The sequence below is a fragment of the Antrostomus carolinensis genome, unplaced genomic scaffold (assembly GCF_000700745.2).
Source record: "Antrostomus carolinensis isolate BGI_N321 unplaced genomic scaffold, ASM70074v2 scaffold511, whole genome shotgun sequence".
Lineage (NCBI taxonomy): Eukaryota > Metazoa > Chordata > Aves > Caprimulgiformes > Caprimulgidae > Antrostomus > Antrostomus carolinensis.
Window position 1 is genome coordinate 76,545 of NW_010291938.1, and position 13,053 is coordinate 89,597.

Consider the following 13,053-nt stretch of genomic DNA (forward strand, 5'->3'; position numbering starts at 1 on the left):
TTACTTTTACAGGGTTTGCACAAATATAATTGTAAAATGCACAATATCTTGATGAATGAGAGGTTGTATTCTGTAGGTACCATGGTGTATGAAACCTAAAATAATGAGAAATTTCTTATTCCGTTAAACTACTATATAGCTAAAATATACAGCTAATCTATTCCAGAACATAGAAAGCTATTAAATTATTATCATTAGCTTGTTCTAAATTCGAACTGTATCTTTTAATTTTGGTTGTGGCTATAATATGTTATCTGAAAAGCCATGAGAATATAAGTGTATAGTATACAGCCCTCCCACCTACTCTTGTCAAAAGCTTTAAGAGCAGCAACATGACAGCATCTGGGCAAGGACAACATACTCCATATGTTCTATGTAGATAAAATCAGACTCTGTTTTTATCTTTAATGCTTTCTAACTCATGATCACAAAGGCAGTGGGAAATGTTATGGGTTTTGTTCTTGTTTTTTTCCAAAAACTTGCAAGGATAATTTTAAGGTTCTCCAACATCAAAATGTTTTGTAAAGTCATTTCAATTTTCTAAAATGTGTTTTAAAAAGCAAATCTCCCAACTTTTCAGTGGCATTTTTCAGTTGACAGTTTCTAAATAGAACTTTTCCATTATTTTATTCAACGATGAGTTTTGACAGTTCCTAAATAAAATGTGTGTTTTTTTTCAATTCAAGCAGGCTTTTCACTATTTGCTTGAAAGAAATTAAAACATTTAAAACTGACTTTAATTTTGAAATTTGGCTCTGGATTCAGGGGTCTGGTATTTGCATCTTGATTATGGCTGTTGACGTGCCGGCTCCTACTACAGCTGGTGGAGCTCTGATCAGTGCAGGTGATGGTCATTTAGCTCTCCCTAAGTAGAAACTTGCATTTAGTCATCTGAATCATTTTCCATTCTCCACTGACTGAATAAAGGTGGAGTTAAGGTGCCTAAACATAGGCATTGACTACAATTTGAAATGTGTTAGGGTACTGAAAAAGTGCACAGACTTGGTAGACGTGACACAGGACTCAGAAGAGACCTTCTACTGCAGGGTCTGGAGACCAACCAAGGTATGTTTAGGCAACCAAATCTCTCGTTACATCTCTGTCAGCTGTAATGAGACACTAGATATGTTAGCTCACATGTAGATTTCTACAAAAAAACACCTATGGTTAAGTTTATGGCTGAATCTGAATTCCTTATAAAGTGTTTTAATTGTACTGAACTACTCTGTTAAAAAAAAATAACAATCAGTTGTTTGCTTGGCTCTAGCCAAAATGTAGCAGATTTTACATGTGATTTGAGGAAAAAAAAAAAAAATGAATCATTTAAATGCAGAAAGGAAATATGAGTCTATAATATGCTGAAGAAAACATTCAGAATGTTGTCTGCCTAATAGAATTTTGATCAGGGCTAAAGTTTCACTAATTGTGAAATAAATTGTGAATACAAACAATGCTAGCAAATTCAATAATTGGGAAATAATGAATGAAGTTATTTATTAATGAAAGAATTGGTTTATTAATCCATTTATTTTTACCACCTTTCTGACTTTCATGTTGTTAATCCATCAGTTTGTCTTAAATCAACTGTCTAGAAATCCAAGTAACCTAGATCATAGGTAGGCTTGAAAATGTGGTGTTAAATCCACGCTTAGGCTCTTGCTTGTTTCTAAAACCAGAATTTAATAACATGTTTCAGCTTAGGAAAATCAAGGGGGTGTTGGGATTTACCTCTAGCTCCTGCTGTAGATCTGAAAAGCCTAATTTTAGGCTCTTAGAGTAGCATTTCAATTACCATCTAAATGCCTTTGAAATGGGAATTACCTTCTAAATGTAAAGACGTGTGTTTTTTCAATTTCAAAAGCTTTTTCCTCTTCTACATTGCAATGAATCTAAGACTTTACTGAGTACTTCATAATAACCATGAAAAGGAGGCCAAGAATGTTTTCTTCTCATAACTAGTTTCTGTGACAGTTACTTGGGATGCTGGAAATATGGAAACCCAAAGTGTCTGTTCTGTATGTTTTGGAATGTGATTCCATGTCTTCCCCCAAGGTGAACAGCTAGCCTCAGTCTTACCAGGGACTGAGAATACCATAAAGACTTAGCAACTAGCCACTAAGACACTCAGTTAGGGTGTGGGAAATCTGTGTACAAAGAGTTATACTAATGTTGACTTGTTAGTACAAAGTAGAGCAGCTCCAACTAGAGCGGCTGAACAAATAGTACCATGTAGCATCCAAAAGCCTGGCTATTGTGATGTTCAAATACCTGGTCTGAATCACACAGAACAGGTATTGCCCCCTGTTTGGTTTGCCTCATCTCATGCAGCTGAGATGTTGCCCTACCTCCTGGCTCCTCTACTGCAGTGAGGTGCAGGAATCATGCCCGGTTCTGACACAGCTTCCCTCACATTACAGAAATCTTCCCTTTCAAGGGAAGATTTCATGTATTGGTGAACTGTCCTTGACTGAATATAAACCATTTTCACTGAAAAATTGTCAAGCAGGTCTGTCCTAAGGCACATTCGATGCTTTAAAAACATTTCTGAAAAAACTTGTTTCTGTTGTTTCTTGAGCCAGCTGTCTTCCACCCCCGATTCTGTTGATGGAGTAAGTGATGTATCCATCTGAAAGTAAACTAGAAAAATGGCTTCCCTTTATATAAATTGTGGGTTTTTTCAAAATGCTTTCTACTGGACTTAGGCAATCAACGTCTAACTTTGGAAGTTGAACATGGAGTAGAGTTCCTTCGATATAACTCATGTGAGTCCTGTACTACCTTGCATGTGATAGGTATTGATTGAAAATAGTATTTACAAGCGAGACCATGAACTTTCATAAACTGTTTTTCCTTTTCTGTGTCACAGATAGGAAATGGCATTTCAAATTTAAAGCTTACAGCTGATGAGTTTAATTTAAATGAGCTGCTGTTTGAAATAGATAACGCTTTCATTTTAGTAAATTAATGGTGTGGCAAAAGGAAACTCAAAGATGCTTCTACCTGTAATAAAAAAATGGTGCTCTCTAGAATTCTAATATTTTACCATGTGATTACATTACCTAATCTTATTCATTTTATTACATGAAACATAGTAAAATGTTTCCTCTGTGTATTAACATAAATGTAATTTCAGACTTTATACAGATCTTTGTGCAAAAATCCCCAATAGCTCTGGACTCATATTGATACACTCTAAGAAAATTGCATCTGTCGCAGTCAGGGGATAGAAGTAAAGCAAGGTTTGTGGGAGAGGTAATATCCTTTCTTTGACAAACTGATTTAACTGCAAAAAATAAACTAGTGATGTTTACATTCACAAAAATGTTTTTCATTTCTCTAAGTAAAGTGAATGTATAAAAATGCAGAATAAACAATTCCAGTCTTGCCAGACTCGGAGCATCCTTTGTGCCCTTTGGTGTCTGATTTCTTCAGCTCACCAGGCAGAATGACAACAAGCATAGACTGGGAGACTGAACTGGGAGTGCAAGGTTCTCAAAATATGTGGTATCTGCTATTGATAAGCATTTATGAGCCAGTTCCAACACAGAGTTCCCTTTGCTATTGCCTATTTGAAACAAGAGTATTTCAGAACTTGCAATTTCAGAGCAGATATTTTGGAACTGGAAGTTGCTGACAAATACTAAATTACTTACTTATTACTTCCTATTGTGGGACAGAAGTCAGAAATACACTATTGTGATGGGAAGGTTTTTTTAAAAAAAGTAATGCGATTCAAAGATTAAATTAAAAAACATTTTCTTCTAACTGGTGCTTAACTTGAAATAATTAAAACTTTTTGATGTTAATCTACATTAATGCACTTTCTCCCATTTATTTATACCTGAGGAGCGTGCCGTGGGGGGTGTGACACTCTGAAATCTGGCAGTAGTATTATTCCATACCTATAACATATCTTTGTCCTCATCAGGGCAACAAGCACTGTATTTTAGCAAAAGAGATTGTGTGTAATTAATTTTCAAGTATTACAAGATACTTGTTGAGTGTGTTTTTTTCTAAGTTATGTTTATAATTAGCAGGTAACTTCAGTAGCACACTTCTGAAGTGGATCTCCCAGTCATCTCTCCGCCTCCCCTTTTGTTCATGGCATGAATTGATCTTGGGGTACACAAGTGAGGCTTCTTCTGGGTGCCACTGAAGTGGAAGCTCCTCTCTGGGATCTCACCTAGCAAGCTACAGTTATGGATGGGTGCTCAGTTCAACCCACAAGACGCAAACACGGTGAATATGGGGTCCGCAGCACCAACTGTATCACTCTATGGCACTGCACTACCCTGCTGTGCTGCAGTAGCTGCTGATAAAGGCAGAGCTCTTGGGTCCCTGCTCTCTCTCTCCTTTCTGAGCACTGTCCCACTGGGGCAGGAAAACAGTGGGCAGCTGGAGGCTTGAGTCCGTGCTGCTCCTAAGAACCCAGATGCTTTTCACCAGCAGAGCATCTGTCCCTTACACTTGCTTAATTGCAGAAGTGGTGCTGACACCAAGCAACAGGCAGACTAAATATTTTATGTTAAATGGTTTTGGAGTTGCTGGTTTTGACAGATTTAATAACAGAACCGTTCCTAATTAAAACAAGTGAAATAAAAAGTGTTGGCATTTGCATATGAACATCTGCGATAGCATTGTTCTTTATAGTTATTATACACTGTGGGACGGTATGTTTGGCCAGTGCTGACTCTGGGATTAAAAATTATGGAGTGTATTTAAGGTGATCAATGATCTTTCTTTCTTGAGGACTGGGAGGCATTTTTAAATATTGAGAGCAGTAAAAATTGTTCCTTTCTGTATCTGTTTTCACAGTGTTTTTTCAACTATTTTGGCACATTCATGAAAAACTGACATTATAAACTACTGCAACTGAAAACATAAAGAGTAACGTGTAAAACATTGATTAGAAATGCATTTCTGTTTCCTACAGCACCATTTGAGGCTGAAAGTTTTGATAAATGCTGGTTAACTGCTAGGTAGTTTTATTTAGAGTTTGAATATACCTAGACTATATGTTAGTTAATTTTCTTTATTTGGTAAATTCATGTATAGAGAGAGTATGTTTTATTAAGTTCATTTCCTTAATGAACAATAACAGGAATACAGAATTTAGTATCTCTTTATTAATGTGTCCTTCTGTCCCAAATGTACATAATATTAAGCAGAACTTGGAATGCTTATTAGCACTGTTTAACAGTTCTTTAATAGCCTGGCTTAGTGGCAACTATGTGTGAAAGTGTGATGAAAAGTTCTCAAAATGCTATGTCATACAGTTCTAAGAACTACTTTTGACTAAGCACAGGTAAGGTTTTTTCCCTGGAAAAGGTGTAGTCAAAGGGCAAGATACTGTTTTTTCCCTCTTGAAAAAGACAAAATGAAGATGAGGAAAATAGCCAAAGCTTGTCTTTCATCTCTTCAGTCAATCTTAGCAGAACTCTTGGTATCTGATCATCAAAGCTGCAGCTTCCTAAAAGATTTGTCAGAGGGCCATGGAAGACAGAAGAAAATTATAAATAGCTCTAACAATGAGCAGCTCAAAGCTGCTGGTAAATGGAAGGTAGTATTATCTTCCCCTTGTGTATGATTGTGCAAAGAATTGTATTTGATATCTGAGCAGTGAAAAAAATCACTTTCACTATGTGTCAGTTTGAGAAATGAGGTCCCATCATACACTAGAATTTGTTTTCAGAATGCTTTGCCCTGCTGATTTAGACATGAAGAATCAGGAGACTCAGATTTTAAATATTTTGTGAACTTGCATACATTTCTTAGCTTGTCTTTATCTTTCCAGGGACAATTTCTGTTTTGTTCAGTCTTCAACTCAGTACAGACAAATAACACAGACTGTTTTCTGAAGACATGGTTGGATGGAGACAAAAGTGCTTCTGGCATAGATCTGGAAAGGATGTCCTATAACTGGTTTTGTGGTACTGTGTTGGGGCTACAAGAGGATAAGTTAGGGCTTCGTGGACACTGCCTAGGGAATTCCTGGTGTGGGAGGTGGGACATTCAAAACAGCAGAAGATGGTGTCCCCAAGCAGCCAGACCTAAGATCACTGCAGCACATTGTGTCTTCTCTCAGCCAAGACTTCTGAGAACGTCAGTAAATTCATGCTTGGCACGGTGATCTAATGAAGCAGCACAGGGAAGCCAGCCTTCCACTTTGAACTGCCTTTGTCATGAGTTTCAGCAAGGGAAAGTGTAGAGTCCTGCATATGGGAAGGAATAACCCCAGGCACCAGGACAGGTTGGAGACTGACCTCCTGGAAAGCAGCCCTTCAGAGAAGGACCTGGGAGTCCTGGTGGACAACAAGTTAAATATGAGCCAGCAGTGTGCTCTTGGGGCCAGGAAGGCTGACAGTATCCTGGGTTGTGTTAGGAAGAGTGTTACTAGCAGGTCGAGAGAGGTTCTTCCCCTCTACTCGGCCCTGGTGAGGCCCCACCTGGTGTACTGTGTCCAGTTCTGGGCTCCCCAGTATAGGAACTGCATGGAACTCCTGGAGTGTGTCCAGTGAAGGGCAACTAAGATGATTAAAGGACTGGAGCATCTTTCATATGAGGAAAGGCTGAGGGAGCTGTGCCTGTTCAGCCTGGAGAAAAGATGGCTCAGAGGGGATCTGATTAATGTTTATAAATATCTAGAGGGGGAGTGTCTAGAGGACAGGGCCAGACTCTTCTCATTGGCACCCAACAATAGGACGAGAGGCAATCGGCATAAACTGCAGCATAGGAAGTTCCACCTGAACACAAGGAAGAACTTCTTTTCTGTGAGGGTGACTGAGCACTGGAACAGGTTGCCGAGAGAGGTTGTGGAATCTCCGTCCCTGGAGATATTAAAAAACCGTCTGGACAAAATCCTGGTTCATGTGCTCTAGGAGTCCCTGCTTGAGCAGGGTGGTTGGGCTAGATGACCTTCAGAGGTCCCTTCCAACATCAACCATTCTGTGTTTCTGTGTCATGGCCTATGATGTTTCTGTGGGATAAGAATATGTGCCCTTGCATGGGCAGTTTACAGATATAGCCAGGAAGACTTTTCACCTGTAAGGCTGGTGGCAGTGCTGTTATTTTGGAATGAAAGCAAAACTAAATGATGTGGCCCTCCTTTCCCTTGAAATAAAGCCAGAAAATCTTATGTTTGCATCAACACCTGACACCGGTGTGGTAGATGGCAAAACATGGGTATTCCCTTCCTCTCCCTTTCTGGCTGTCTCTCGCAGCTCTTCCTCTAGAGCCCAACTTTGTGTTTCAGAGGAGTCCATCTGCTGCTCTGGCACACAGTGCTCTCAAGCCAAGGACTGCACAGGCATGGAATGATGCTAGTGGCATTTCATATGGCAATGGTGGGATTTCCCTTTGGGTAGACAGACTGCAAACCTGGGTCTAGCAGGCAGTCTGCACACTAAGCTGCACAGGCTCAACTATGATGTTCCCTGCCACATTATTTAAAAAGGAGTTCTCAAAGTGCTGAGTTATGATGGGAGAAGGTCTTAATTTCTTGCTAGTTATAGATCTAAAAAATTGTTGGTGTATCTGAATGCAGTTACGCATTCAGAAGACCATAACTGCCTTGCAGATCCCAGGAATAAGTCTTTTTCTTTTCTACATAGACAAATTGCCTACCTACAGTGCAGGTCAGTACCTGTATACTGGGCTGCCCCAAATCAAAGATGCCCTGTTTTCTAAACATATCTCTCCAACCTGTTAATCCACCACGGTCTGCGTTATGCTGCAGTGATAGCCTTTTTCTGTTCACATAATTATGACTTCCACTGAAGATTCATATGTGACCAACATCTCAGACTTTTTGCAAAGTTCAAGAGATCTCACAGAGAAAAGCTGTGGATGACATCTGAGATGGGACCGTGTGACTGGTGACGTAGCACACCAGCTCTGAATTTCCCCACCTCTAAGTGCTTTCCAAAGAACTCATTGAGGTTGGGTTGTCTAGACTTCAGATGGCTGCTTTCTTGATGGCAGTATGGAGACATTGTAGGTAAAGTAATAGCAGGTTCTTGGCATACTCTGTTGAAGATGGCATGTGGATGTTCTGTACTTGCTATTGGTTGTACTAGTGTAGAGGACAGTGAAGTGTCATGGCCGTTCTCCTTCAGAAATGACATTTCTCCAGGACAGAGACTGCAAGGTTGAAGTTAGGACCCTGTCTGCCATCAGAAATTTTCTGCACTCACCACTAGTGACAGAAACCTGCTCAAGCCTCTGGCCCGTGTTGTGCATAACCTCTTGTAGTGTATAATAGGCTGGGCACATAATCATTCAATACAGCAAGTTAGAATTAGAAGTGAAAGGTAAAAACGTATAACCTATATGAAGCAGATAAAAGTTGCATTTCTTAATGTCTGGTACAGAGAAGAGTCAATCCTCCCTTGCCTTTCCCCTCATAGCCCTTCTACAAGCAGAAGACAGAGAGGTCCTGCTAGCACTGCTGTAAATAGTTTGATGGTGTAGCTTGTTCTCAGGAATGTGCATTACAGAATAAAGGACAAACTATACCAGCCTGAATATTGCAGAGTAGTTCACATAGGTTCATCTGATACAAGTTATGTCAAGTTAAATGAAATCCTCAGCTTCTTCTCTTAATCCCCAGGACACTGGGGCAATGCTGTACTTTCCCAAGAAGTGAACTGATCTCTAACCCAGACAAATTCAGTTTATAATAACTCCAAAAGCATGTATTAAATATTGTGCTGTGTTCCAGTATCATAGGTCAAAAATACAACTGAGTGCTAATTATGCTGTTTAATGCAACCATTTCAGAAGTCTATTTCTAACCTTTTTTTATTGGTTTTACATTTTCTATTCTATTAGCAGCCCATTTTCTGTTCCCTTCCCTCCCTATTTGACATTGGAGAATGAATAATGAAGCAATTTTTTAAGTGCATATGCATTTCCTCAAGGAAATCAGGGCTTGAGCGCACACGTGGGTCTTTGCATGCATGCCAATGAAGCGTGCATACAAATATGTCTGCCTTTGCTTGCATACATGCCAGAGTCTGACCTTCCATGCTTTGAACTTTTGCTCCAAAACACAAATGCATAATTCAAGAGGACTGAAGCAGAAAAGTGTTGAGCATAACTTCTGGGTACATGGTTCCCATAGCAAGATACTCAGACTTGAATTATCCATTTCTAAACAGTCCATACACCAGGAGATGTGTGTTCGTCAGCATGAGAATGAGGAGAACTGGTGCACCCAACGGCCAGGGCAGCTTGTTCTGGCTGGCAGACAAGCACTAAGGACTGTCTTCTTTATGGAGTACTCAGCTGAAGTGAAAGCGTTTACCTCCATATGCATTTCAGATATGAAGGCAAAATATGTAGGAAAAAACACCTTTGTGGGTCTCAAGAGATTATATGCATGCAAGAAACACCTTAATGAATAGCATTTCTGAAATAAACCATTCTGCGTATGTGCCAAAGTGGAGCCTGTAGGAAAGTCCGTCAGGTTCAGGTACTGACAGGTGAGGTGATGGTTAAGCAAATGTTTTGAGGGTAAGCAGGCTTGAATATTGCTTAGGTCTGTTAAGTCTAATATGCTTCATTGGTTTCTTTCTGACCCAGATGCTGGTAATACACTCAAGGGATACGGTGATGGTGCCAACCATGGTGTTGAATATAACTGAATTTATTTATTAAGAATAAAAATAGATGTTCAAAGGTAAAGGTAGTAGCAATCAAGTCATTTTGTGTCTCATTATATTGTGAAAAAATGCAGCCTATCGTGCCACAGAAGAATGATATTTAGGAGTCCAAATGTGTACATTACTGCTTATGTGCCTATTTGTTTTCCCTTCCTACACAGACACAGCCAAGGCTGATGTATAAAAAGAAATGCCTACAGACTGGTATCCTGTGACTACTGGTGTACAGATTTTTCTTTTACTCTTCTGAGCATTTGTCCCATTTGGAAGTGTCATGGGAAATATTCTTCACATTGTTTTACAGCCCTCAGTAGCTGAAGAATATGAGACTATTGCTGTAGAAAAAAACTCCACCCTGCCACAATTATTTAGCTGTGTGTGTGCGTTCAGATGTTGATATGCCCCTATTATAGCACAGGTTTACTGACAGCTATGGCTACTGGGAGAAGCCTTGCTCCCCCTCAAATTACCAGCTAAATTTGCCTGCTTCCGTGGAACCAAGAATTCAATCAATCATTGCTGCCAACTATGAAGGATATCACCAAAGTGCTACTGGAAATGATGCAGAGTTATTTTGAGGGGATAGCTTAGAAAGATATTTTCTTAAATATCATATTGCAGAATTGTATGAATTAGCCATATGTGTCTTCTGGATTTCTCATAGCATTCATAGGGAGGCTTTATTACTTTTGTAATTCACTCTTAAGTGACTTCTCAGCAATGCCATAAAACGTATTGAAAACTTGTACAAAGGAGACACAAAGCAAAATCTTTCTACAAACCCCAGAATTAAGTAAAGATTAATTTGTTGCAATTAAAATTTCTTTCATACAGACAAGTTTCTATGTAAAAATCAGACTTCACAGTTAGTGCTCTATAGCTCCTACAGCTGAGAAAAGACATTTCCAAGGTTCTAATATCTTTGTTGCCTTACAAAATGTTATCTCAGATTGTTCATTTGAATTCAGCCTATATCATATAGTCCTTGGTACATTAGTATAGTTTACTTCTTTCTTATTTTACTTAATTGGTTTGCATCTTCAATGAAAAATATGGAATGAAGAACAAGAGTGATACACTCCAGCCTAATTTTGCAACATGCTTATTACTAACTACTAAATTTCTTTTTACCACGGATACAGCTGACTGCTTTCCTATTTTGAATTAAACGATTTGTTTGTACACTTAATTTTCTTCATTCTCTTTTCATCAGGAGAAGAGTACTGATAAAGTACTCGTTGACCATTAGAAGACATAAAATAGAATGATGCATCTTCATTACTGTCGTATTCTCTCTGAACTATTTTTTTTTCCTTGCAGGACGGTTCTTTTTACTCTGACCTCTGTAGTTGTGCTTGTCATCACTACTGACTGGATCAGCTGGGACAAGTTGAATCGCGGATTTCTGCCAAGTGATGAGGTCTCAAGAGCTTTCTTGGCCTCTTTTATCTTGGTGTTTGACCTTCTTATTGTCATGCAGGTACACTCTCCTAATGTTTCATTCAAGCTGCTGAGACTGCCTAGTCACTCTATTTCCTCTAAAGCAAATAGTGTTTAGCTAAGACTACATAAAGGTAAATAAATGTTTGGTTTGCAATTTCTATTAGTAGATGCATTTTATAACACCCTTCTCAGTGACTTTGCAAAAAGCCCGCTGGCCTTTTATTGTTAAAACGTTGCTGATTTATATTCTTAGACTTCCAAGTAAGAACTGCATGACTTTCCAAATTAGAAGATGTTTTCTGCAAAAATGACATCAGAAAAAGAAACAGAAGCTAGTTGTTTTGTAAATTTAAAGTTTCTGTTAAGAAGATGAGAGAAATTTGGCCAAACAAGAAAGAAATACTTCCGTATTTCAAGCATATATAATATTAGGTATATACACATTATAACATTTTAATAGATGAAAATTAGTATTTGCTATTAAGATTCCACTTTCTGCTTTCACATTAAATTTTCTCTACTTTGATGACAAGTCCTTGTACTGTAATGTCTTCTGCCAGCAAGGTTAACTTGGGAGGTGATTCCCTGTAGTCTGCTTGATGTCTGCTCCTTTGAATTTAGCTGTTAAGAAAGGAATCTGGGTCACAAGTATTTGGCCAGAAACCTCCTTCATGTGATGCTGTGGCTCACCCTTTGGATTTGTCTGTGGTTCGAGCCTTGTGTGAATAATTCACCTAGTGCTCTGTGAAGAATTAGGTCATTTACACTGAGTCAAGGACAAGGAGCATTGAAGGCCTGAGTGACTTTTGCTATTAGTCCTAGACATGTTAGACTGTTGAACTGAAGTTAGCAAAGAACTTGAGAAGAGCTGATGGGTCATTTCTTTCCAATATATTACTAACTCGGATAGCAAAAACTGTTCCTGAGACACTTAGTTGTCTTTAATGAGATATCTATTGCTTGAGTAATTATTACAGAGGTGACGCTGTGGCGGCACTCAGAATTTATCACTGCTATACTGGGACATTAAGGCTGCATAAAGTCCTGTAGTTCAATTTTATTTTCCAATGTCCACCACTGTTCAGTTCTCACTGTGGTTCATGGTTAGAACAAGGAGGATAAGAAAGGGAATACTATTTTTCTAGTAAGATTCCTGGTGCTTTCTTTTCTTGCCCTTTGCATTTTACATTTTGTTTGCTGTTTCAAAAAGATTCAAGAGAATGTATAATAAGTTATTATACTTCACAGGGCTGTAATGAGAGCATGAATGAAAATACAAGATGTACCAAGCTACACTGAATTTGATTTTGTATGCAAGGTAGAGAAACAGAGTTGTCTTCATACCAAATAATTTTTAGATCATCCTTTTGACTCTGAAAAATGAAGTTCTAGTACTTTGACCTTGGAGTTGCTGAATATAGAGAAGAATTTTATTTGAAACAGCCTGTCCTGAGTAGTATTTCATATTTTTACAACACAAAGCAAGATGCTCTTTTTAATTGCATTTTTGACTGATGTTTGTGTGATGGAGTTATTTATTTATTTAAAGTTATTTCGACATGTTTTATTTACAGTGTAGTTCTAGCATCATTGCATTGCTACTGCAATAAAATTGAGACAGCAAAGTATTAAATCATGAGTGAAGACCATCAGGATCATGATCCTTTGACTGAAGTTTGCTTTAGAATTACATGTTTCTAGAAATTATTTTTAATAGTGTTGTCTGGTTCACAGATTTTTTTTTCTAAATTAAGCTTTGGCAGCAAACTGGTGAAATTAGAAAAATATTAGTATTAAGCAATTTCTGTTTGAGGCTGATGCTAACTAAAAGCATGGATGAAATCTCATCTAATTTTCTGTCCCTCTGAATGGTAGCATTAATACTGTGTTTAGCAACAAGAGAAAACCGATTGAGTTTGGAAAGCCATTTTCAACACTGATAAAAATA

At 38.4% G+C, this 13,053-nt stretch overlaps 1 protein-coding gene across 1 annotated transcript in view; it reads left to right on the plus strand.

The window, feature by feature from the left end:
- The window catches only part of LOC104531775 (transmembrane protein 117-like), a 71,257-nt gene extending 59,423 nt beyond the window's left edge, over window positions 1–11,834 (plus strand). Inside the window, exons 3-4 of the mRNA XM_029087168.1 lie at window positions 10,983–11,142; window positions 11,727–11,834. Of these exons, the coding sequence (XP_028943001.1) occupies window positions 10,983–11,142; window positions 11,727–11,834 (268 nt within the window). The remainder of the gene's footprint in view (window positions 1–10,982; window positions 11,143–11,726) is intronic.
- The last annotated feature ends 1,219 nt before the right edge of the window (window positions 11,835–13,053 follow it).